Source organism: Nerophis lumbriciformis, linkage group LG04 (genome assembly GCF_033978685.3).
Source record: "Nerophis lumbriciformis linkage group LG04, RoL_Nlum_v2.1, whole genome shotgun sequence".
Classification (NCBI taxonomy): Eukaryota; Metazoa; Chordata; class Actinopteri; order Syngnathiformes; family Syngnathidae; genus Nerophis; species Nerophis lumbriciformis.
In genome coordinates this window covers 27750143-27777352 of record NC_084551.2, presented here as the reverse complement: position 1 = coordinate 27777352, position 27210 = coordinate 27750143, and the positions used below count along the sequence as shown (strand labels likewise).

General features: G+C 40.4%; 2 protein-coding genes across 10 annotated transcripts in view; both read left to right on the top strand.

Moving 5' to 3' along the window:
- LOC133598525 (protein MTSS 1-like) overlaps positions 1-21177 on the top strand; it is a 90435-nt gene extending 69258 nt beyond the window's left edge. For 3 of the 9 annotated variants that reach the window (XM_061951226.1, XM_061951282.2, XM_061951299.1), the window contains 10 exons: positions 3440-3597; positions 3720-3827; positions 3968-4065; positions 7749-8013; positions 9056-9172; positions 10781-11011; positions 11167-11382; positions 14496-14655; positions 14745-15020; positions 18648-21177. In XM_061951226.1, the coding sequence (XP_061807210.1) occupies positions 3440-3597; positions 3720-3827; positions 3968-4065; positions 7749-8013; positions 9056-9172; positions 10781-11011; positions 11167-11382; positions 14496-14655; positions 14745-15020; positions 18648-19129 (2111 nt within the window). In that variant the 3' untranslated portion in view covers positions 19130-21177. The remainder of the gene's footprint in view (positions 1-3439; positions 3598-3719; positions 3828-3967; positions 4066-7748; positions 8014-9055; positions 9173-10780; positions 11012-11166; positions 11383-14495; positions 14656-14744; positions 15021-18647) is intronic. The other 6 variants (XM_061951267.1, XM_061951243.1, XM_061951234.1 and 3 more) reach the window with 6 other exon arrangements.
- Positions 21178-24297: 3120 nt separating this feature from the next.
- Positions 24298-27210, top strand: part of LOC133598515 (transmembrane protein 65-like) — a 77195-nt gene continuing 74282 nt past the window's right edge. Inside the window, exons 1-2 of the mRNA XM_061951214.1 lie at positions 24298-24531; positions 24661-24972. Coding sequence (XP_061807198.1) covers positions 24699-24972 — 274 coding nt within the window. The 5' untranslated portion in view covers positions 24298-24531; positions 24661-24698. The remainder of the gene's footprint in view (positions 24532-24660; positions 24973-27210) is intronic.

Below are 27210 nucleotides of genomic sequence, written 5' to 3'. Positions count from 1 at the left end.
TTATTATTTGTATTAGCTTTTGTGTGTTCTGTTCTGAACAAAACACAGTTGTATCATCTGCAAATAATATTAACTTTAAGTCCTTTGTAACTTTACAAATGTTGTTTATATAAAGATTGAACAATTGTGGTCCAAGTATTGATCCCTGAGGATCAAAGGATAAGAGAAGCAATTTGATACTCTTTGTGCAATAAAGATGCTAAAACCAATATAGTGTATTATAAGCTATTTACTGTATTAATGTAGATATTTACATAAACTGTAGTTGATGTGTTGATCCCGTCAAGCGACAGACTGTACTGTGGATGGTTTAAAAAAATAAAAAATTATGTTAACCTCAAAAGTTTTCATATTAATGTTGGCTCTTACAGTTGTGTGCTTTCAAAACCGCTTCATGTTTTCTTAAAAAATTCTGCCATAAGTTTGAGTCGTGAGAGAAAACCAGACCTCTGCACGCCGAGACCCACCATAGAATTTCTGCTGTTCCGTGAGACAGCCTGGGCTTTGAAGCTCTAATCAATTTTTTCAGTGTGGTTGATTATTGTAACAGGTTCTAACATTCAAAGAACCACTGGTGGACCATAACCTTTACCTTAAATAGCCGGGGTCGTGTCACATGTGATTTGTTCTTCAGTCGAAACCGAGCAAATGACTCAAATGGATCACTTTGCACCCTTGGGCTAAGTTATACAACTAGTTCATCACAAAACCTTGTACAATGTAATCAGAAACCTGTCCGCCTAAAATATTTGCCGTTTATGTTACACGATGGCGGAACCATGAAAACGTATTGTGTATAGTCATTTTTAGAGGCTTTTGGAGCTACGGTACTATGTCTTTTTCGTCCATGTATATATATATATATATATATATATATATATATATATATATATATATATATATATATATATATATATATATATATATCCATCCATCCATCATCCATCCATCTTCTTACGCTTATATAGTTTTGTTTATTGTTTTTTTTAAATGTGTACATTTTAGACATTAGTCTTTACTAGATAAATTACATTTGCAGATTATGTGATTAAAACAATCTGTCTTTTTACATATATGCACTGTTTTATATTCAATAGCGTGGTGTTGACTCATTTTAAACAATATTCATTTTATATATCACTTGTCCTTATTAATCACAGGTGAGCTGGAGCAGGAAGTAATACGTTGGCCCAAATGATTTGCCAAACAATGATTGCCTCTTGCAAAAAACAGTCTGTTGTGATTGGCCATTTCCTTGCTTTAAGTAAAAACACAATCTTAAACGAAATGTATCATCCACCCAAAACAGCCACAAGGATTGTACCGTATATTTGTTGACTTTCCTTGTCACCGCTCATTAATGTCTACTCTTGTAACATAATCCGATGCGCAATGATCCTTTTGTTTACTTTGACTGAGTATAATGATGGAGAATTCCGTTGAAAACCCTCATTGTGTGTTCTATACAGTGAATTTGTCATATCATCTGTACTCCTTTACTTCTGACTCGCATTGACAAGGTCAGAGGTGGTTGAAAGGCGCCAGTTTGTTTGTTTTTGCCCAGAAACCAGATCGGATAGACTTCCGTGTTGTTCACTGGGAGTTTAACCTTGATGTATCAAAGACAAAGGCAATTGCATGTTCCTATCTTGGACAGCCACCACAAGCCCTTCTGCCTTTATTGAGACTTTAGGATGGATTAGTAGTCCATGTATTTTATGTCTCGTTGAGCTATATCGAGGAACATATGTTTGAAGGGCTTGACAAGGAATTGTGCCCAAATATGGATTGACAATCACAACATTAACATTTTCTAGAGAGATTAGCCTTAAGTGCATAGATTCTTACCACTTCTAATCAGGAGACAATTGAGTGATAAAAGGTTTCCTCATGCTGGGCTGATAGGGAAAAGTGAAGTAGGTACTGGTAATTGATGCTAACTAATCAAATGTGAAACCACCTGTGTGTTTTCCATGGTCTGTACATTTCACTACATATAGTGCCTGATCTACTAAGAGCCAAATAACTAAATAGCGTGTACAAACTATAAAATTGCTTCTACTATCGGTGGACATGGCGCAGACCGCCCTATTTAAATGAAGTTTTTGCCTGTACTATGCAGCTTTCACCATGGAGACAGTTATTTACCTGTGGCGTTTCGAAATCTTTTTTACAAACCGTTATATATCACCTTTTCTGGGCATTTTAAAGGCGGTCCTACGGTGCGATCTACAACAGAACCCATTTTTTTAGCGCACTGAAGCTTTGCCCATGGGAGACGTTGGCATTAATGCAGGCATGCGCTGGAATGTTCAAGACGCAAGGAAATGCATATTGCAAGATGTTTTTTCATAAAGTGCATTATAAAAAAATGTACGTCATAAAGACACCAAAATGCAGCATTGAATAATGTTTTTAATTATCCCCTTTAGTCATACAGCAGCTATAAAATTGTTAAATAGACCGATCACCTCCTTTCTCACAGCCATTTCTGTTCAACTTTCAGTTTACATGCACATTTCAACGGCTTTCGCAGGACAGTTTTAGTCTTGACAAATCACACTGTGTGCGTTGAATACATTTGCATTTTCTCCTCCCAGTATTGTGGACGTTCTGATAATCAGCATAAATTCTGCATTTACTGTACATGAAGACAGACACGCTCAATAGATATATTTGAATACCGTATTTTTCGGACTATAAGTCGCAGTTTTTTTCATAGTTTGGCCAGGGGTGCGACTTATACTAAGGAGCGACTTATGTGTGAAATTATTAACACATTACCGTAAAATATCAAATAATATTATTTAGCTCATTCACGTAAGAGACTAGACGTATAAGATTTCATGGGATTTAGCGATTAGGAGTGACAGATTGTTTGGTAAACGTATAGCATGTTCTATAGGTTATAGTTATTTGAATGACTCTTACCATAATATGTTACGTTAACATACCAGGCACGTTCTCAGTTGGTTATTTATGCCTCATATAACGTACACTTATTCAGCCTGTTGTTCACTATTCTTTATTTATTTTAAATTGCCTTTCAAATGTCTATTCTTGGTGTTGGGTTTTATCAAATACATTTCCCCATAAATGCGACTTATACTCCAGTGCGACTTATATATGTTTTTTTCCTTCTTTATTATGCATTTTTGGCAGGTGCGACTTATACTCCGGTGCGATTTATACTCCGAAAAATACGGTAGATTATTTTGTTCATTTAAGAGAAAAAATCCTCTGCGCATGAGTTCGGTAGATCAGCTTTGCATGTGCGATCAAGATTGCACCTGTTTTAATACACGCAAACATTTAGTAGATCAGGCCCAAAGTATATCAATGTATATAGTTGTTTTACATTGAGTTTACCTCACTTTGTTTTGTATTAAAAGCTGAGGTCATGTGTATTGCTAATATGTGTGTGTGTTACACATTACAGGTCGTGGTGATATCCTGCCCCAGTTGGACAGCGCAATGCAGGATGTCAGCGATAAATACATTCTTTTGGAAGAAACCGAGAAACAGGCCCTGAGAAAGGCTCTCATCGAGGAAAGACAAAGGTTCTGCTCTTTTGTAGCCATGCTGCGGCCTGTGGTGGTAAGCAGAACGTTCATTGCTGCTTTATTTTTTAATCTTTGATCAAACTTTGTTCTTTATGTGCTAATTGATAATTATTCAACTGTGTGTGACTAACACTACTTACTTCTTGATTGGCGCAGGATGAAGAGATTTCTATGTTAGGAGAGGTTACCCATCTCCAGTCAATCTCTGAAGACCTCAAATCTCTGACCTCTGACCCGCACAAGCTCCCCCCTGCTAGTGAACAAGTAAGAAACCCACGATTTTATCCCACTCACATATTTTGCTCAGTACATCACTTTTGTTGCAGCTTGAATCCGATGTTGTTTTGACGTTTCGCCTCACATGTAAAATTATACTATAATATATATATTTCTATTCCCACCAGGTCATCTTGGACCTGAAAGGTTCAGACTATGCTTGGTCATACCAAACTCCTCCCTCCTCTCCCAGCACCTCAGTGTCAAGGAAGTCCAGCATGTGCAGGTAAACACAAAGACCATGTTACTCTATTACAGTGTTTCCCAACCTTTATTGAAACATAGTTCATATTACAAATACCTCACGGCACGCCCCAAAACAAAAATGTCACAAAAAGTAAATATGCTATATGATCAGAGCATTTATTTAGTTTCTTGTCACTAGATGTCGCAGACAGACAAATGAGCAATTGTAGAATATTTAGTAAATACAATTTTTTTAGGACCATTTAAGGGAAATTGTGTAATTTTCTATAGCACAATTTGATGATTTTTTGCAGCCGTTAGGAATCACAGATGAACTGCAAATTTAACCACTTATTTATGGAGATTTCAAATCTTTCCTCCACTGTAAATAAACATTTTTCAGTTGTGCCTCCAAGTGGTGCATATGTGCTATTATTAAGCTGTCGTCTTTACTGTGGAAGTGATGCTATTGTATTATTGTAAAATACTCAGTGACAAAATTTACTGTGACAGGAGTTGCCCACAGGTATTTGTCCTCCCTCTTATTAAGGGAATTGTATTGCTGTATTGCTTTTGCGCTTTATATGTTACTATCTTGGTGTTGGGACATTTATTAAACTTTGCTTGTCCTGCAATGGTGGGTTGCATTTTGCAGTATGCTAAAAAGAGGTATGACATTTCACTGAGAAATTGTATTGTATAAATGTGTCCAGTCAATCTACATTTATTCAACAGTCTGTCTTGGCATTTAACATTACACAGTCTTTGCTTGATTTTCACAAAACAAGTATATAGAATATCGATTTACAAGCTTAATTGGTTGTTGTACATGGTTCGTAAACTGAAAAGTTCATACAGTGAAGCAGAATTTGTGAAACTGAAACAATACAAAAAGAATGCCATTGTAAAGTTATTACTTCTAAGACAGATACTCATATATGTGATAGCATATTAGCTATTGCTAACGACGCTAGAATTATTACATTACGATAGCACATACAAATATGCATGGAAACACCCCTACAGACATCACACATGGGACTGTTTAGTAACTATAAACAGTTTTAGTTATATTGTAAAACTTACAAACGTTGCTTAGAGTTATGAATAAGAGAATCCATAGGAGTAGAAACGCTATGGACGGCTAGAAGACTGAACAGCACTACGATTGGGGAAAAAAAAGAAGGGCTACTGGTAAATGTAGGGTGAGTAAACTTGTCCAAAAGATGGCGCCATAGCACAAACAATAAAACACCTTCTCATTGTAATTGCTTGTTTTTTAGCGCAAATATATATATATATATATATATATATATATATATATATATATATATATATATATATACACAAAACCCAAAACCAGTAAAGTTGGCACGTTCTGTAAATCGTAAAGAAAAATAGAATACAATGATTTGCAAATTATTTTCAACCTATATTCAATTGAATAGAATGCCAAGACAAGATACTTAACATTAAGAAAACTGTTATTTTTTGCAAATATTAGCTCATTTGGAATTTGATGCCTGCAGCATGTTTCAAAAAAGCTGGCACAAGTCGCAAAAAAAGACTGAGAAAGTTGAGGAATGCTCATCAAACACTTATTTGAAAAATCCCACAGGTGAACAGGCTAATTGGGAACAGGTGAGTGCCATGTTTGTGTATAAAAGCAGCTTCCAAGAAATGATCAGTCATTCACAAACAAGGATAGGGGGAGGGTCACCACTTTGTGAACAAATGCCTGAGCAAATTGTTTAAGAACAATATTTCTCAACCATCTATTGCAAGGAATTTAGGGATTTTGGTCCGTAATATCATCAAAAGGTTCAGAGAATCTGGAGAAATCCCTGCACGTAAGCAGCAAGGCTGAAAACCAACATTGAATGCCCCGTAACTTTCGATCCCTCAGGCGGTACTGCATTAAAAACCGATATCAGTGTGTAAAGGGTATCACCACATGGGCTCAGGAACACTTCAGAAAACCATTGTCAGTAACTACAGTTTGTCGCTGCATCTGTAAGTGCAAAACTCTGTAAAACTCTTCTATGCAAAGCGAAAGCCATTTATTAACAACACCCAGAAACGCCGCCGGCTTCACTGGGCCGGAGCTCATCTAAGATGGACTGATGCAAAGTATCTTGTCTTTGTAGTGCATTCAATTGAATATGGGTCGAAAAGGATTTGCAAATCATTGTATTCCGTTTATATTTACATCTAACACAATTTCCCAACTCATATCGAAACGGGGTTTGTATTTTAGAAAGAGCTACGTATTTGAGACAATAGCATCATACCCGATATATGCAATCTTTAATGTTTTGGCGCGGAAGTCTCGCTACTCATTCTTTCTGCGCTGGGTGTTGTCCCGCCTACTCCACTCACAGTGTGGCGGGATAGAAACAGCTCACTTGACACAAACGCCAGTACGAGGAGAGTGTGAATTATACCTGTCAATCTTGACCTGTTTGTTGGAAAATCATGTATTTTGTCCTCCTGTTCTGGAGTCTTGCAGATCCTGTTTTCCCCGAATTTTACTTTAAAATTATTTTCAGCAGTATTGTTGACAGCAATCAGGTCTGTTTGACTCAAGCCTTGGCATCACTCAGGTCAACACGCTTTCATGATAGCAGCGTGGCGAGTTGCAACTGACATGATTCTATCAAATCAACAACGCGAGAGATGAATTCACTTGAAAACGATGGAGAATACATTTCTGCCAGAATGCAAACTTTGTGTTAATAGATATGTTCCGAGTTGCAAAGGTATGAAAAAAACGGATTTAAAAAGCTACCAGAAATAATTTTGTGGTTATATGAGCTTCCCAGTCACAACTACTTTGCTCAAGAAGCACTGCCACAACAAATCACAACAATCTGAAAAGGTGTTTAGCTGCAGTGGCTATATTGTCATCTGCCACACAGTATCTTGCAGTTTACAGCTTGGTGTTATTTGCTCAAATTTTTAAGGGGAACAAGGGTCTTCTAAAAATGTGGAGCTAAAAAACATTCTTGTCAAAGGTAAAATATTTCCAAGTTGCTGCTGATGTTTAAAATGTCCTCTTAAACCAGGGACTTTTATATTTTCTTCTTTTGTGTTTTTGTTATTCGCTGAGGATTTCAGCATAGCTTAAGGTTTGTTTCAATGAAAATTATACTTTACTATTCTTATATTATTTTCAAGGCTTTTCAACATTTTATGTGCATTTGTCTATTCCTGAAACCTAAACATTTCCCGAAATTTACTTTATGTTTCAATAAAACAACTTGACACGCATATTTGGGTTTGACTTTGTCAAAATTTATTTTCCGTAAAAATTATTTCGATATATATCATATATCGGGATTCAGCCAAAATACTGTATATCGGGATATGAGTTTTGGTCTATATCGCCCAGACCTAATTTATACATAGAATACATAGTATTTATGATAATGGTTTTGATTTTCAATTGCTGCCTCAAAGCCTCTTATGCTTGTAATTGACTAAATTTGCTCAGTCACTGCCTGCTACATGGTGGGCTGTGTTAATTATTTTTTACCCTTTTTCCTCTTCACTCCCCCAATTCCCTGTGTTCTTCATTTCTCTTTTTTTAATCAACTTTTTATGCAAATTCCATCCTTATGTTCTTCTCTTTGGGTGCCCTTGTTTCTCCTTGCTCCATCTGTCAATGCTTCCCCTTAAACCGGCCCCCCATCCTACTTTCATGCCCTCCCTCCTTTGTCACAGTAGTCTGAACAGTGTTAACAGTAGTGACTCCAGGGGATCCAGCGGCTCTCACTCTCATTCTCCTTCCTCCTCTTCTTCCTCCTCTTCCTCACACCACCTCTTCCACCACCATCAACCCCGCCACCGATACCGCAGCTCCACGCTGTCCCAGCAGGCCTCGGCTCGCCTCTCCAGCATCTCCTCCCACGACTCTGGCTTCATCTCTTCATCGCATGACCAGTACTCCTCATCCAAATCATCCTCACCGATGCCAGCTGAGAGCAAGGTGAGCAAAAATGCTAACAATCAACACTCTTAGTAACATCTGTAACATGTCAATGAGATTTACTACATAAAATTCAAATTTTGAGTCAGAATGGGAAGTGTACACATTAACTGTACCTAGTAAAGCATTAGCCAGCAGCAGTAAGTTTATGAGATTGTGGTGAGGTTATTACAGCTTGACTGTAAAGAAAATTAGTGTTTCCATTGTAGCCCAGGGCAAAGCAGGTCATGCTTTTAAAGCATAGACCGCTGTGACAGACTGTGGTTTGGAGAGGCTCAAGCATTCCGAGTTAATATTTTTACCAAATGTACATTTTTAAGTGCTGCACAGTGCACCACGAGTACTTTGAGTGCGTCTCTATCCACTACTCTCATTCTGTAAATTCAATCAAAACAGGAGCCGGAATGCTGAAGCTTGCTCTGTGTGGGCTGAGTGTGCTGTGGGATAAACCATATGTATCGCTGCAGTGGTTATTTTGTTTGCACGGCAGCAACCAAGTTCTCCTATTAGACAACGTTAGCAACAAAGCATTTGTGAGTCTGTTAATTTGTTTTTACAAGTTAGGTCTTCATTAATCTGCTATGGGTATGAGTATTTTTCTTGGTGAAAGAGAACAGTGAAATTGTTGAACTGGGTTCACTGCGTTAGAGCAGAAATGTCACTCTGTCTGGAATATTAATGTATTTCCGTTATGTAAATAGGCACAGAATGATCCTATAATATTCTCTGAAGTAAAACCAAATATCTCTAAAGTTGCATGTTTTAATAAGGAACTTTGGATTCATTCCATTCCTTACCTTTATCAAGCCTATTAACACCACGCTATATAACACTGACATTGCTTTAAATGAAGTAACGACTCCCACTTCACCTTCTCCATAGTCACATGACTGTACCTCTGACTAACTGCTGAGAAATTATGGAAAAGTTGGCCGTGCAATCTAACAAACTGATCATCACTTTGACATGTCTGTGCTTGCTTTTCTGTACGTGTCTGTCCTTCTGCTACCTGCTTTTGTCCTGCTTGCTGCTGTTGTCCCAGCCTTGTGCTAGTTCCAGCTCCTCTGATGTGTCAGAGTGTGGGCAGCTTCACAGTGACTCCAACAGTGAACCTCATCCTATTGAAGCTGCTGCTGCAACGCCACACACTGCTGACGAGGTGAAACATGCTTACCCAACATCAGCCTTTCCCCTTCTTACACATGAATGTCTTTGCTGTACCTCCAGCTGTATTGTACTAAACCTTGGCTCAACATTGCGTCAACCTGTTGTTACTCACACTACAACAACTGAGATATGCTTGTAAGAGTCCTCTATTATTGGACCACTATACCTAGAGAATAGTAATGGATTATTGGATCATTAAGGATTGATTGATTGATTGTGTGAAATTTAATGTTGAGTTATAGGATCTAGAAAAAAAATGTGTTTACTACTTGGTCGCAAACAAAAAAATGCATCAAATTAATTTAATTAATGGACAATGGTTAAAAACAATGCATTCATTCATTAATCCAGGAAGTTTTAGTAGAAATAACCACCCCTATTCGCAAAGACTAGGGATGCAACAATTGACCACTTTTATTTTTTATTATTATCTATTTACCATGATTGAGAAAACGTCATGGTTATATAATTACAAAGGCTACACTGCACTGTGTCACTCGGACATTAGGTTGGTACGTTATTTTCGGCACAACCTGCACGGAAACAAAGTTACACCAGCGGTGCATGGGCTGATACGCACCTATGAAGAGACACGCTAGTATGCTACATTACCTTAAAAATGGTAACAGGACAGTGCCAGCCCTCCAAAAATGCTAAAGTTTGCAGCGAGGGAACATTTCAGGTACTTTAAAAATGAAGACACTGAAGACGATGGCTCACCCATTTGCAAAACCTGCCCAAAGAAATTTGTGGCTAAATGGTCCAATTCGTCCAATCTGGTGCAGCAAAGTAAAGGCAACACATTATAACTAACTATGATAGTGGCAAGTTACTTCATGAAGAATTGAGTTGGTAAATAGTTAAATATAAAGGCGTCACTTGCAATCAGTAGTTTAGCGTTGAGTGAGTTCAGTGTAAACAGCAACAGGTACTCCTGTCAAAGGCTTCATTCACTGACCATTTAATGTTACAGATTGCTTCTTCTTGCCTGTGTTGAATAAACTATAGGCATTGTAAGTTAATATAGCAAGTGTGAAACACTAACACAACATCAGGAGCTTGTAGAATAACATTTCAATTATTACTAACGCAGCATAAAATTGTTTATTGAAAATGAATAGGCATAGATGACAATTGATGACAATAATGCTTGAGTTTATTAGTCTTATTTTAATAATACAAATGTTAAGGTAATTATTTGTTTATTCATACCTATTGTTTATTATTTGACTACTGTTATTTCAGACAGTATTAATAGATAACACATCACAATCTCTAAGGAATATAAATGTGATGTTATACTTTTTTAACTTTGAAATTAATCAATGCATAATAATCCTGATAATTGTAAAACTTTGATTATTACTCAGACTATAATTGTACATTGAAAATCTATAATTGTTGCATCCCTTATAAGGACTGTAAACCTAATGTCATTGCCATTACTTTTTACTTCAGTTTCTGTCATTGTTTTTGTGCTTTTAAATTTGTTTTTATTGTATTGTCTGTCATCTTATTTTTTCCATTTTATTATTTCAATAATTCATCCTGTTGTTTGTTTCTGTTATGTCCTTGTTATCCTCCCACCAACATACCCAAGCAGCTGTCCAATAGTTTTGACCACTATAGCCCAGCCAACTCCCCCTGCAACGGTGGGAGTCTGAGCTCAGGCTCGGACACAGCCTTCCCTTTCTTCCCTCCATCCTCCACTTCCTCCTCCTGCCCCACACGGCCATGGTCACGTCCCGCCTCAGCTCTGCTGCCAGACTTCCCTCACCACTGCCCAATGGGCTCCCTCATGATGCCTTCCTCTCGCGTCCCCAGTTGGAAGGTTCGTCTTGAAGATCACTGCATTTTACTCCTTGTCCATAGTCTGGTCTACGTGTCACGCTTTCTACCTATTTTTTTATTGTATTTTGGCAATAATTTAAAGTGAAATGTGAATCCTCTATCAGAACACTGACTGACTAGACTGTTTCTTACCAGGACTGGGCAAAGCCAGGACCATATGACCAGCCCATGGTGAACACATTGCGCAAGAAGAAAGACAAGGGGTCGCCAGCTATATTGGACTGTAATGGAGGTACGGGCACTGTAAGCAGTGCACCGCAAAGCCTTTCAACCCCAACCCCAGCTACAGCTGAAATGCAGACCCCCCAAAAGGCTTCAGTCGACAAGAGGAACAGGACCGCACCTGTCAAGGTCACTTGAGTTTTTCTCGATGTAATGTATAAATGAGTTAGTCGTCCCTCGCAACATCACGCTTCAAAGTTTTGCCTTTTTTTTAAAGCATACTATACATGTTTTTGCCCTAAATTAAGTGTTATTTGTGTGTTATATGTGTTATACAGTGCAGTATTTGTCTTATGTTCAAATAATTATGTTATATGAAAATATTCACCAAGCCTGCTCACAATAGGTGGTTAATCTTGAAGCTACTCTATCTTCACCGCGACAATTTCAAGTTAACTTTTGGCAGAACAACTTTTTGGTGGACTTAATCTTCAACACCTGTCTCATCAATAACACTTCTTCACATTGGCGAGCCTTTAACGCGAGCAATGTCAAATGACAACAATTGGAAGTAGCATTAGACATTTAGCACAACACTTGAGGGGTTAGAGCGTCTGCCTCACAGTACGAAGGTCCTGATCAGCCGTGGGTTCAATCCCGGGCTCGGGATTTTTCTGTGTGGAGTTTGCATGTTCTCCCCGTGACTGCGTGGGTTCTCTCCGGGTACTCCGGCTCCCTCCCACCTCCAAAAACATGCACCTGGGGATAGGTTGATTGGCAACACTAAATTGGCCCTAGTGTGTGAATGTAAGTGTGAATGTTGTCTGTCTATCTGTGTTGGCCCTGTGATGAGGTGGCGACTTGTCCAGGGTGTACCCCGCCTTCCGCCCGATTGTAGCTGAGTTAGGCTCCAGCGCCCCCTGCGACCCCGAAGGGATTAAGCGGTAGAAAATGGATGGATGGATGGACTTGAGAGCGCTGCCCGCAACTGTCCAGTCAAAGTAGAGCTGAACTCTTTTGATACACTCGATCTTCGAAATCAATAACGCAGTTTTGACCTGATCGATGTGGAACGACAACGCAGACACGCAAAGTTAACACGGAATGCTAACATCACAGGTAATTGTCGTAGTTACGGAAAATTGACCAACAATTTACACCTGTGGTTTGAGCACTGAAAGTCCAGTTCTATCTTAGAGGAATTATTCAGGAAGTGACATACTCAGGACGTGACAAAGTATTTCCACGTCATGGCCATGTGGTAGTGGCCGAGCAACGGCCGTAGCAATGACGCTTGGAATATCCTCCGGGCTACCGATCACTGTTATTTTCAGTGACTAATAATTTTCATCTTAGTTATTGTCAACAACATATTTTTCCCTGACGAAAATACGACGTTAACTAATCAAAACAAGTGCACGTTGACTAAAACGTAAAAAAAAAAAATTAACTGACATTTTACTCAATGAATAAAAATAAGACGTAAATGTTGACTGAAACAAAATCCAATCTTATTTAATATTGTCTTGTAGATGGGTGGGACAAGTTCAATATATATCCAATCACAACTCTTTAACAGCATACTTGTCGTAGTTACGGAAAATTGACCAACAATTTACACCTGTGGTTTGAGCACTGAAAGTCCAGTTCTATCTTAGAGGAATTACTCAGGACGTGACATACTCAGGACATGACGAAGTATTTCCACGTTATGGCCATGTGGTAGTGGCCGAGCAACGACCATAGCAATGACGCTTGGAGTATCCTTTGGGCTACCGATCAGTGTTAATTTCAGTGACTAGTAATTTTCATCTTAGTTATTGTCAACAAAATATTTTTCCCCTGATGAAAATACGACGTTAACTAATCAAAACAAGTGCACGTTGACTAAAATGTTAAAAAAATGAACTGACATTTTACTCAATGAATAAAAACAAGACGTAAATGTTGACTGAAACAAAATCCAATCTTATTTAATTTTGTCTTGTAGATGGGTGAGACAAGGTCAATATATATCCAATCACAGCTATTTAACAGCAAATAACTATGAAAGAGGGGCCGAGAGTTCGTTACAAAGGAGAGCAAATCAAATGTTTTTCCTTGTGGGATGAGGAATTTTGATTTTTTTACCGCCAAAACCAAACTGTATGGATTTAAATATGTTCCACATCATAATATGTGTACACCTGGCAGAAAGTTATTTTTGATGTTAGGATGCCAGTCATTGATCATGACATATACACATCTGTAAGTTAAGACTAATTCAATTTCCACCATATAACTTCTTTACAAAAAATTATCAAGTAATTTTGTCTACCTCAAGGAATCATTTATCTAGAAGCTTGACAAATGTTAATGTGGTCCAACGTGTTTACGTGACACGTGCAGCAATAGGAGGAAGTAAATGCAGTGTTTTGATTGTATTTATTTATTTGAGACAGACATTTATGAACTAATGAAAGTCTCCAGCCCCCCAGGCACCCCGAGAGGGACAAGTGGTAGAAAATGGATAGATGAAATTTGTCCTGCCACATATGTGTATTTGCTGCTTCTGGTTCTCCCGCGCTTATAAACAAATTACAATGAAGCCTCGCATCCTAACTCCATTTGGCAACACACATGCATACCGGGTTTGCCAGAGACGTAGCTTAAAAAACTAGTAAAAGTGCCTGAAAGATATTTATTGGCATTGGCATTTGGAGCAAAATATGACTTAAGTACATCATCCTTGACCATAAGATCTTGCTGTTTTTGTGTTAAGAAAATACTTTGCAGGTAGTCTAAATAAATGTGCTTTTAAATAAACATTAAAGAGGCCTTATCTTCTGTACTTTTTATTTTGTTCGACTAAATTTACTGTAATTTTAGCTGACTAATTTCGTTGACTAAAACTAAATCAATTTAGATGACTAAAAGTCACTAAAACTAAATTTAAAAAATGCTGTTAAAACACTGCTAAGTACAGTAATCTACAGTAGAACATACTCAAGGCTACTGTACTGGCTGAAACAAGTGTAAAGGTGACTATATGGGGGTTATTTCAGGGGGGTTTAATAATGTTTTTTAAAAAAAACGTATTTACCGGTAGAAAGTCATAAACATTTTTAATGCTCTTTGTATTCAAATATTTGATTTAATAATAATAACCCTACTTCGTGGAAATCAGTGTATCATGGTCATATCCTTTCTGAATTAACCGCGGAAACAAGGGGACGACTGTGTGCCTCATTTGGAATAACTTTGATATATTCCAGTAGTGACACTTTCAGAGCTGTGTGCTCAAGCTGTATTTATGCCCCCAGGCTGGTGAGTTTGAGGCCCATGATGAACTGGCTCTGGCCTTATCTAAAGGCCTGGAACTGGACACCCAGAGGTCCAGTCGGGACTCGATCCAATGTTCCAGTGGATACAGCACTCAGACTAATACACCCTGCTGCTCTGAGGACACAATACCCTCACAAGGTAACACGCAGTACACAAGCAGCCTTGAGGTGCTTTTAAAGCTCGAGTTATCCCAGTATATTGACTTCTGTCTGTTTTATCACCTTCAGTGTCCGATTATGACTATTTCTCAATGGCTGGGGACCAGGAGCCTGAGCAGCAGCAGTCTGACTTCGACAAGTCATCCACCATCCCCAGAAACAGCGACATCGGCCAGTCCTACCGACGTATGTTTCAGACCAAGCGGCCCGCCTCCACCGCCGGCCTGCCAAGCACACAGGCTCCCTACTCTCCGCAGACAGTCTACCCCACTGGATCCCATCCCTCCACACCCACTCACATAGGAAATGTTACAGCTACTGGTCCTTATCCTCCTGCTGTGACAGGTACACACTGAGCTTTAACACATGGCCTTTGACATGTTTGCACTCGGGCTGCAACAGTACAGGTAACCCACAGTACGGTCCATACCTCGGTTTCTGGGCCACGTTTTTCAGTTCTATTTCGGTACGTTTTTTGAGTGTAAAAACTTGTTCCTCTCAAAGATCTTTCTTTAGCTTGCTTGTCAGCAAATGTTGCATTCTGCAGTAATCATCAGTGGTGGACTGAATACTATAATACTTTTCTTTTAAGTTAACAGTTACTAAACAACACTATTAACTGGTAAATAGCATTTTGTTCCTTTATTACTTATACACATCTGTGCTTATTTATCACCAGCGGTTTAGCAAGCAGTGACCCAAAATGCTGATTTTTAATGACAGTATATTAAAGTGCAGTTTGAATTTGAAGAAGTGTAAAACTAGTGCCAACACCAAAAACAAGTTGAATGATCATTTCAGGAACAAACATTTTTTAGTCACAAACTAAAAAATTAATTAAACATATAGGGCCTGATTTACTAAGATCCAAATACCACACGCTAAACAGTGTGTGCAAACTATGAAATTGTGTGTACTGTTAGTGGCAATGATGTGTGTGATCTAAAAGACTGCAAGTACAGTTGTTAACTGGTGCAGACCGCCTTATTTAAATGAGGTTTTTGCGTGTACTACGCAATTTTCACACTTGATCTTTTTACAGCACAGTCATGTGTGTTTTTTCTGGCATTTAAGAAGCAGTCCCGCAGTGTATATACAACAGAACCCACTTTTTATAACGCTCAGAAGGTGCGCTCATGCAAGATGCTGGTAATAACTGCAGGTGTGCTCTGGAATGTTTCAGATGCAAGAAAAATGCATAATGTAAGATGTATTTTTTCATATAGGAGATATGTTAATACTATCTCCTAAATGAAAAAACAAACATTTAAAAAACGCCTGCAGACACCAAAACATATTCGGTAAATTTGTTTCAATAAGACCCTGTAGTCATCCAGCAGCTATAAAATTATAAAAAGATATTACTGAATAAATAAAATGTGTAATATTTTTATTTTTGACAGCCCATATATGTTGACAAGCATACAGTACGTACAACGGGGCTGCAGCACAATCGCCTCCTTTCTAGCAGCGAACTGCCATTTTGCACATCCTTTCTAGACATACTAAATAAAGACCAGGGGTGTCAAACTCATTTTCTACTCCCAAGTGGGCCGCTCTGGTAAAATCCCAGCACGATAACTTAAAAATAAAGACAACTTCAGATTGTTGTCTTTGTTTAAAAATACAATAAGCACATTCTGAAAATGTACAAATCATAATGTTGTTGGTTTTTTTTTATACTTACATGTTGTGGTTAATGGTATTCTATCTTTATTTGTCGTTATTTATACTTTCTGAATAAATTATGTGATAATGTTCATCAGTCATCATTGGTGTTAATTTTTAATCTATCAAGATAAAAAAATTATATCAAAATCAAATTACAGGATGTTAATTATGTAGTTTGCTCATTTTCCTCGACTGGTGCACTAACATCATGTGGTCATCTACAAAGATACAAAGAAATGCTGTTGCGACATCTAGTGGACACATTTAGAACAGCAGTTTCTTTCATTCAAAAATTCCGGCTCATTTTTATACTTTGCAAACTCATTCTGCGGGCCGGTTAAAAACCTGTTCGGGGGCATGATCCGGCCCGCGGGCCGTACGTTTGATATAGATAGATAGATAGATAGTACTTTATTGATTCCTATCCTGATATAGAAGCAAAACAGCAGCCATGGAATGGTTTTAATCTTGGTAGATTTTTTTTGATTGATTGATTGAGACTTTAATAGTAGATTGCACAGTACAGTACATATTCCGTACAATTGACCACTAAATGGTAGCACCCGAATAAGTTTTTCAACTTGTTTAAGTTGGGGTCCACGTTAATCAATTCATGGTAGATCCCACAGCCTGTGCTGATTATTTGTATTTGCATTTTCTTCTCCCAGTATTGTTGGCATTCTGATGATCAACATATATTCTGCATACTTATGAAGACAGACACCCTAAATAGATTGCACTCCGTATTTTGGTCACTTAAGAGACGCAAATCTCTGCGCACGGGTTTAAATAGATAGATCCATCCATCCATCTTCTTCCGCTTATCCGAGGTCGGGTCGCGGGGGCAGCAGCCTAAGCAGGGAAGCCCAGACTTCCCTCTCCCCAGCCACTTCGTCCAGCTCTTCCTGTGGGACCCCGAGGCGTTCCCAGGCCAGCCAGGAGACATAGTCTTCCCAACGTGTCCTGGGTCTTCCCCGCGGCCTCCCACCGGTCGGACGTGCCCTAAACACCTCCCTAGGGAGGCGTTCGGGTGGCATCCTGACCAGATGCCCGAACCACCTCATCTGGCTCCTCTCGATGTGGAGGAGCAGCGGCTTTACTTTGAGTTCCCCCCGGATGGCAGAGCTTCTCACCCTATCTCTAAGGGAGAGCCCCGCCACCCGGCGGAGGAAACTCATTTCGGCCGCTTGTACCCGTGATCTTGTCCTTTCGGTCATAACCCAAAGCTCATGACCATAGGTGAGGATGGGAACGTAGATCGACCGGTAAATTGAGAGCTTTGCCTTCCGGCTCAGCTCCTTCTTCACCACAACGGATCGATACAGCGTCCGCATTACTGAAGACGCTGCACCGATCCGCCTGTCGATCTCATGATCGACTCTTCCCTCACTCGTGAACAAGACTCCGAGGTACTTGAACTCCTCCACTTGGGGCAAGATCTCCTCCCCAACCCGGAGATGGCACTCCACCCTTTTCCGGGCGAGAACCATGGACTCGGACTTGGAGGTGCTGATTCTCATCCCAGTCGCTTCACACTCGGCTGCGAACCGATCCAGCGAGAGCTGAAGATCCTGGCCAGATGAAGCCATCAGGACCACATCATCTACAAAAAGCAGAGACCTAATCCTGCAGCCACCAAACCAGATCCCCTCAACGCCTTGACTGCGCCTAGAAATTCTGTCCATAAAAGTTATGAACAGAATCGATGACAAAGGGCAGCCTTGGCGGAGTCCAACCCTCACTGGAAACGTGTAAATAGATGGATAGGTAGTACTTTATTGATTCCTTCAGGAGAGTTCCCTCAGGAAAATTTAATAGATCAGCTTTGCATATGCTATCAAGTTTGCACATGTCTTAATACACGCAAACCTTTAGTAGATCAGGCCAAAAGTGTTTATTAAAAAGCGTAAAGATTTTAGTACTTGTTTTAATCTGAAGAGTTGAATCAAAACAAACACTTAAACTAAAAGTGTCATTCAAAAATATTTATATATCAAATGTATTTTTACCTCTGGTTAATTAATTCTCCCAGTCTGAACCAATAGTTCAGTCAGAATTTTCATAACTTGATCTTTCACTCAGGAGCGGCATGCAATAGCAAAACGTGTCTCTAGCGAGGTGCATTCGAATGAAGTCATCGCTGCTTCAAAATGCCTGCTGGCCATTTCTCTTTGGTTTCTTCTGGGCTCCACTTACAGCAGTGTGGGGGTGGCGTTATGAATTCTCAATTTATCATACGCAGAACTTGTCATTCTTAAATCTGATCATTGTAAAAACAGCTGTTTTGTCTTTCATTCACAGGCAACTCAAATCATGGGTTTTATTCCGGATCCCATAACCCCTCTGGCTCCTATTCCACGGGCCACGGTCCAGTCATCATCACTCCTGGCATTGCCACAATCCGCCGCACCCCCTCCTCAAAACCCTCTTCCCGCCGCGCAGGCTCACTAGGTTCTGGTCCTATTCCTATTCGCACACTTGTCATCCCGGTAAAAATCCCAACAGTCCCTGACATGTCGGGGGTGCCAAACGGGAGCAGGAGTGTGGAGGAGATGGGGAGAGAGAGTTCCGAGAATGCTGGCACGCTGCCTGTGGCGTCTTGGAGCGGTCAGGCTTCGACCAACCCTCCCACTGTCCCGCTGCCCAACCAGCTGGCCCAGCGGCACCCCCACAATGAGCCAGTAGGAGACAAGGCAGATGGCAGCATGTTGTCGGCCATCCGCAAGGGCGTCAAGCTCAAGAGGACCCTCACTAATGACCGCTCTGCACCACGTGTTGCGTAGTGCCATCCATTAACTTCTTATTGTGTATTCAGCAAGCAAATGTTCCTTCTTTTAGATGCCATGTTTCCTGTTCCACTGTGAGAATACCTACCTACTGAAGTATTCGGCAGTGAGTTCACGTCACCTGACAAAAACAAATATAAAAGATACAAACACTGTATATAACAAACAGGGCAATTGCAGAACCACATCTGGTACACCCTGCACCACGAGTCAGTCTCAGAAGATTTTAAATTGGACATTTCGGGACGAAAAACTGACGTGTTTTTGCCGATTTGAATCCATAGCTGTGCAATTACAGAGGTGTCCCTATTGAATTGAATTGGTTAATGTTCCACACGAGGAGGCTATTTGAACATTGGACAACAAGAAACGAGGTGGATAAATCCAGAGAAGGAGACTTTATTTAAGGACATTTCAGCAGCTGCACACAGATGTGCTCAAAGCTGTCCTCCGTCCTGTGTCCTTTAAATTTGTCCGCAACACCACTGTGACACCTTTGACAGCTTAAAGCCTGCCGTCCTAGTTAAGGATGGGGACTGCATCGTCAAGCATCACATAAAAGAGGCTTCTATGTAAAGAGTCACACGTTGACCTATGAATTGATTTGTTGCTTTATTGTTATGTCTATGATTTGTAAACGTTTGTTGCCAAAAAGTGTGTTGCTGCTTCTCACATTGGGTCCCAACACTTCTATCAGAATCTTCCCTTTTTAAAGTAGGAATCTCAATGTCAGCCTTGTTGTACAAACATGTTCTTTATCTAGATGTTGCCTTGGGGCATCACTTTGTTTAAGTTTGTTCTATCCAAGTCTAATATGAGCTGCAATATTTACACGCCAAGGTTTGTACAGTACAGCCCCTTTATCTTTTAGCATTTATTGTCCATACTGTCTCTGTAGTTCATAAACCTTACTAAAGTCGGGGGGGGAAAAACACTTACTATAAGCGAATTGGGAAAAGGTTCTGAAAGTCATTCATTGTAAGATGTAAATAACGGCAATGTAGCATTTAAGATTTTTCCATCTGTCACGTGTGGACATTGTGTGTTCGAGATACAGTACAGAATGACAACAAGTAGATACTTCCTGTGTGTACAATCACAACACAATGCTTTGTATTTAGGACATCCTGTTGGTTCTGTAGGAGCACAATGAGGCTTTACTTAACAGTTTGTGTATGTACATTTCAGTTCAAGCACTGTGAGACCACGCTGACTAACAACGTATCAGACTTGTAAATAACTGTCGGCGCAATTTAAGTTATTTTCTCTCTTCATTTTATACTCCCAGATATCACATTTGGCTCTATTCATGCACATACAGTCTGATGATGTGTGATGAATCCTATTTTACTAATATTGATTTGTTTGTGGCGTCAGTGCTATGAATCCCCTTATTTCACACCTGCATGTAGCAACTAGAACGTATGGAGCCAGCTGTTTAGGAAGTAAATCACAGTCATAATAATAAATGTGTCTGACCTGAAGGTCACTGCTCACAAATATTGGCTGTGTAATGGGCATATTTCATCACTATTACTCTACTGATGATACAGACTTATTTGGCACGGTCAAGAGCATGTAGTCTCCCAACAACTCACTTCCCGCTATGTTTAATCTCTAACCTGATTTACTCTCCCAAAGATGTGTGATGGATTATATTCCAACACCAAGAAGGCATCTACATCTGTTGATGTGACCAACCCTGAACAATGCATTTACCTCCATACTGTTACATTTCAAGCAATGGTTGTACACGTGAAACAACACCTATTTGTCAATATTGTTAATTGTCTAAAACTCCTATTATCCACCTTTGTATTTAAATTGCCAGTATATCGATTATATATTATATCAGAGTTCCTTATTGTTTGTGTGTTTTATGATATATATTTAAAAAAAAAAAAGGCTTTACTGTACAATGTAAGGAGTTGATTTTAGTAGAGTTTTTCTGTCCCTCCACAGTGCAACAGGCAAAGATGCAATTTATTTCCAATACTTTAATGGTTGTTGACAGCTTTAGCAATATAATAAAAACAAGAAATGTGCTTGACTGGTTTTGTGAATGTGTATATATATATATATATATATATATATATATATATATGATTTTTTACCTCTCTGTATTATGTCTCCATTTAGACTTATTTCTGGTCTGTCAATACATGAGGCATTTAAACCACCAGGGGTCACTGTTGCCCATGCTATTCATGATTCCTCTGCTTGCATTATTGAGCTTTATCTATGCAGCTGCATTATTACACCCCTTGATCATTTATTAAAACAACAATCAAATACAAACCCTTTATATAAATGCCATATATTACAGATTACACAAGTTTCCTATACACAAGACTTTCCTGTGGTGTAAAAATGTACTGTTGTTTTTTTTCCCCACTAGGAGTCATATGTTCTTGTTTGAGTGACGTCATTAAAGTAGGAATGTGATCACACCCAAGCGGGGTTGGTAGGCACACTTTATACTTTAGTGTGAATTGCTCATCATCAAACCATCGTCAATACTGAAGCTCGAAGGTGAGACATTTATTGTGACAACCAGTCCCATCACTAGGATGGTTGTCTCAATGATATTTTAATGGGGAAAATATTTGGCAAACATTTGAAAGTTTAGTTGCAGTGACAAATATATAACTTAATGCATTTTAACACAAAATAAGCAAGGGACAGTTTTAGGCCAGTCTTTATATGTGATATGTATGAATGAGTACTGTATATGTGACAAAAACCCTTAAGGGCAAAACAGTGACGTGCAGTGAGGGGAGGCAGGTGAGGCGGGGCCTCACGTGCCATCATGGAAAGAAAAAAAATGTAAAATGAAAAAAAAGTAATTAAATTGTTATATGTATCCAGTGATTATACGATAAAGTTATTTTCCATTTAACTTCACCAGTTTTAGATTATTTTTATTCAAAATCGCTGAATTTTCACATTTGCCGTTCAAATACTGAGAAGAGACGGTGTGGTGAGTCAGCAGCCAGTTGAGGCATGTCACTGAGTTGAGCCTCACCATGGATTGCACAATGACTCGGCTAACTGCTGGCCTGCTGTGCAGTGAGACCGTATTGCTATATGAATTATATTATACATTTCCATAGTTTAGTTAGCTGAGGTATATAATGTACAGTGTATTTTGTCAACAACTGTATGTGTGTAATGTATTTCCTGTGCTGAGCAATCATAAAACTGCTGCGAAGACGCACTGTGTGAGGCTCGCAGTAATCCCGCCTCCTGGTGGTAGAGGGCGCTAGTGATCCCAGCGACCATTCTTGTGACTACTCGGCTGCAGAAGAAGTGACAATAAGCAGCAACAGTTAGCAGCGATCGTTTATTTTTCCTCTCGCCTGGACTTTTAACATGGAGGATTACATATCTAAAATAAAACAGTTTTCTAAACTAGACTTTCAATCGAAGCAGGAGGTAATAATTAAAGGAAGATCTCCATCGAGACAGAGAGACTTTTAAAACTGAAAAAAGATAAGGAAGACTTCGATAAACAAGTTATCGATGCTTTTGTTCGAAAGGAGTGGCGCATGGACTTCATTTATAAGTAAAGGGAAGACCATAATAAAAAATGTTTTATTAAATGTGCTTTTTTGTGTGCTACAGTTTGTATGTGTAAAGTTAAAGTTAAGTTAAAGTACCAATGATTGTCACACACACTAGGTGTGGTGAAATTTGTCCTCTGCATTTGACCCATCCCCTTGCTCACCCCCTGGGAGGTGAGGGGAGCAGTGGGCAGCAGCGGCGCCGTGTCCGGGAATCATTTTTGGTGATTTAACCCCCAATTCCAACCCTTGATGCTGAGTGCCAAGCAGGGAAGAATGCTGGTATGAGCTTTTAAACATAACCCGTTAACTGCTGCCAATCAAATGGTGAATAAGATACTCTTTAGGTTTCATATGTTTGTAAATCTGACTGTGATGAAGTCAGTGCCTCACCAGCCATCAACCTCACCGCACGTCACTGTGGCAAAACTAATCATTAGCTAGCCAACTAATAACAATCCAAATTATAGATTTCCCTTCTAACTTTTAGTTTTAGTTTTAAACACATCGTGTTCAAGCCTAGAGGAGGAAAACTGGAGAAATTAATATTTACAATTTACAATTTAAAAAAAAAAAAGTTCAACCCTCCTACTCTAGAGAGGACCATGTAGGTAAGCTCTGATCCTAATAATCTAGATTTCCAGCAAGATATTTGTATGGGTGCTCAAAAAATCGATTCACACCTGATTTATATTTATTTCTATTCTAAATGGATTCATAATTGTCATAAATGTATATTATTTTTTTAGCCATCTCCACGCTGAAAAGAGGCGCTTTTGTAACCCACCTGTTTTGAAAATGTCTTACTACTTTTTTTATACCAAATAATATATTGTAAGAATCTGTTGGAATCGCGAGTTGTGTTGAATCGAGAGTCGAATCGTCACCTCAAGAAAAGCACTGTTGTATACAGAGACATTTCATTATGGAATACTCTTCATTGAAATATTAGGACTATTCCCAGTAAAAAAAAAACATTTAAGAAACATGTAAAGTCACTTTTTAGACTTAAGAGGTAATCTTTCCTGTTATCAGTTTGAGAACTTTTTTTTCTCTCTCTCTCTCTTTCCCTTTTTCCTTTCTTTTATTGTAACTGGATTTGCGTATGTTATGTAGCTGGATCTGTGTACTGTTATCTTTTTATTTTGTTTTTGAGAATTTTCTTTTTCTTTTCCTTTTTCCTTTCTTTTGTTTGTAATTGTATTTGTGTCTGTTTTGTAACTGGATCTGTGTATTATTATTTTACTTTGAACTTTTGTAAAGGACCCCAGGAAAACCAGCCTGGCGTTTGTGCGTCGGCTAATGGGGATCCTCAATAAACAATCAAGAATCGAATCGCGATTTGTTGTTCGATTCTCAACCCTAATAACTAGTGTGACAACCAACCTTGTTCTAAGTTATGTTAAGTTGTAATGTTCAAATAGTGAAGTTTAAACTTAAACAAATCCACCATGCATTGCAATAAAATGTAAAGTAGTAAATAGACGACGCTCCCTGAACGTGCCTACGTCATTACGTGACGTAATTACCATGCGCGCAAGAAAGCTGCTCTCTGATTGGTCACTTCTGTCGACGCTTCCAGCGGCTGGAGTGCTCCTCTCCCATCCGCCTCTCACGGTCCTGTCCGCCCGAAGGTTACACTCGCTCGCCTCCGTCCTGACAATATGTCGTTTTACCAAAATATTACCATCAAAATGGTCGCTTTTGACGCGGTTTCTGTCGTCAGCTCCTAACCTTCGGCCCGGGGACGGAAAGAAGACACGTATGCGTCGAACCAACCGCTCTCTTTAGACGCTTTATCCCGTGTTGGACGGGACAGCTCAGCACCGACTGAAGGTAAGTTGATTTAAAGCATTTATAACATCACTCTCGTATATTTATTGATATTTATGTTTAAGCCACGCCTTCCATAACCCCACGTGACCGTTTGAAGTGTAATAGGACATAATAAACATCTCCCTCCAGCCTTCTGACCCTTAGCACTCGCCCCTGTTCGCCCTGAGATGCTGCCCAGCCTGCGCGGAGTCCTGCGGCCCGTCCGCCACATGAGAGCCGGGAGCGGGCCCCTCCGAGCCGGACTGTTTAGCCAGCAAGCTCCCTCCTCCCTGTCCAGCCCGTGTCTGTACCGGCACCTGGGCACTCACCCGCTGAAGGAACCCGTGGAGCCCCTCAACTCTCCCCGCGGGGCCAAGGAGTTTATTTACAGCCTCCATCCGACGGAACGCACCTGCCTGCTGCGGGAGCTGCACAAGTTCGAGTCCATTGCCATCGCTCAAGGTGGGTGTGCAGCTGTAATTGTATAAACATGAATAAAATGCCAGTTATTGTAGTTTGCATCGGTGGAGAACTGCACTGCGTCATACTAAGGTGTTTTTAATATTTTAGTTAACCTTGTTCCAGAATAAGAGTATACAAAATACAACCCTATTAAACATATTGATAGAGGACAAGGGGTGTCGTAGCAAATTTAGGTCCTCCATTAAAGGGATCTTTTATGCAAAACCAACTTTTCTTACCAAGGTACCTGTTTTTGTGTATTTGGGCTCTGCATCGGGCAGCACGGAATACAATGCGAAAGTACTGGGTTCGATCCCCGGGCTCGGGATCTTTCTGTGTGGAGTTTGCATGTTCTCCCCGTGACTGCTTGGGTTCCCTCCGGGTATTCCGGCTTCCTCCCACCTCCAAAGACATGCACCTGGGGATAGGTTGATTGGCAACAATACATTTTCCCCAGTGTGTGAATGTGAGCGTGAATGATGTCTGTCTATCTGTATTGGCCCTGCGATGAGGTGGCGACTTGTCCAAGGTGTACCCCGCCTTCCGCCCGAATGCAGCTGAGATAGGCTCCAGCGATCCCCCGCGACCCCGAAAGGGATAAGCGGTAGAAAATGGATGGATGCCCATCCATCCATCCATCCATCCATCCGTCTTCTTCCGCTTATCCGAGGTCGGGTCGCGGGGGCAACAGCCTAAGTAGGGAAGCCCAGACTTTCCTCTCCCCAGCCACTTCGTCCAGCTCTTCCCGGGGGATCCCGAGGGGTTCCCAGGCCAGCCGGGAGACATAGTCTTCCCAACGTGTCCTGGGTCTTCCCCGTGGCCTCCTACCGGTCGGACGCGCCCGAAACACCTCCCTAGGGAGACGTTCAGGTGGCATCCTGACCAGATGCCCGAACCACCTCATCTGACTGGAGGAGCAGCGGCTTTACTTTGAGCTCCCCCCGGATGACAGAGCTTCTCACCCTATCTCTAAGGGAGAGCCCGCCACCCGGCGGAGGAAACTCCTTTCGGCCGCTTGTACCCGTGATTTTGTCCTTTCGGTCATGACCCAAAGCTCATGACCATAAGTGAGGATGGGAACGTAGATCGACCGGTAAATTGAGAGCTTTGCCTTCCGGCTCAGCTCCTTCTTCACCACAACGGATCGATACAGCGTCCGCATTATGAATAAAATGCCAGTTTTAGTTTGCATCGTTGGAGAACCTGCACTGTTTCATACTAAGATGTTTTTAATATTTTAGTTAACCTTGTTTCAGAATGAGAGTATGCAAATTACAACCCTGTTAAACATATTGTTAGAGGACAAGGGGTGTGGTAGCAAATTCTGGTCCTCCATTAAAGGGATCTATTATGCAAAACCAACTTTTCCTACCTAGGTACCTGTTTTTGTGTATTTGGGATCTGCATAGGGCAGCATGGAATACAATACGGAAGTACTGGGTTCGATCCCCGGGCTCGGGATCTTTCTGTGTGGAGTTTGCATGTTCTCCCCGTGACTGCGTGGGTTCCCTCCGGGTACTCCGGCTTCCTCCCACCTCCAAAGACATGCACCTGGGGATAGGTTGATTGGCAACACTAAATTGGCCCTAGTGTGTGAATGTGAGTGTGAATGTTGTCTGTCTATCTGTGTTGGCCCTGCGATGAGGTGACTTGTCCCGGGTGTACCCCGCCTTCCGCCCGATTGTAGCTGAGATAGGCTCCAGCACCCCCCGCGACCCCGAAAGGGATAAGCAGTAGAAAATGGATGGATGGATGGATGAATAAAATGCCAGTTTTAGTTTGCATCGGTGGAGAACCGCACTGCGTCATACTAAGATGTTTTTAATATTTTAGTTAACCTTGTTTCAGAATGAGAGTATACAAAATACAACCCAATTAAACATATTGTTAAAGGACAAGAGGTGTGGTAGCAAATTCTGGTCCTCCATTAAAGGGATCTATTATGCAAAACCAACTTTTCCTACCTAGGTACCTGTTTTTGTGTATTTGGGATCTGCATAGGGCAGTACGGTGGTACAGGGGTTATTGCATGTCCCTTACAATACGAAGGTCCTGGGTTTCATCCCTGGGCTCGGGGTCTTTCTGTGTGGAGTTTGCATGTTCTCCCCGTGACTGCGTGGGTTCCCTCCGGGTACTCCGGCTTCCTCCCACCTCCAAAGACATGCACCTGGAGATAGGTTGATTGCCTTAGTGTGTGAATGTGAGTGTGAATGTTGTCTGTCTATCTGTGTTGGCCCT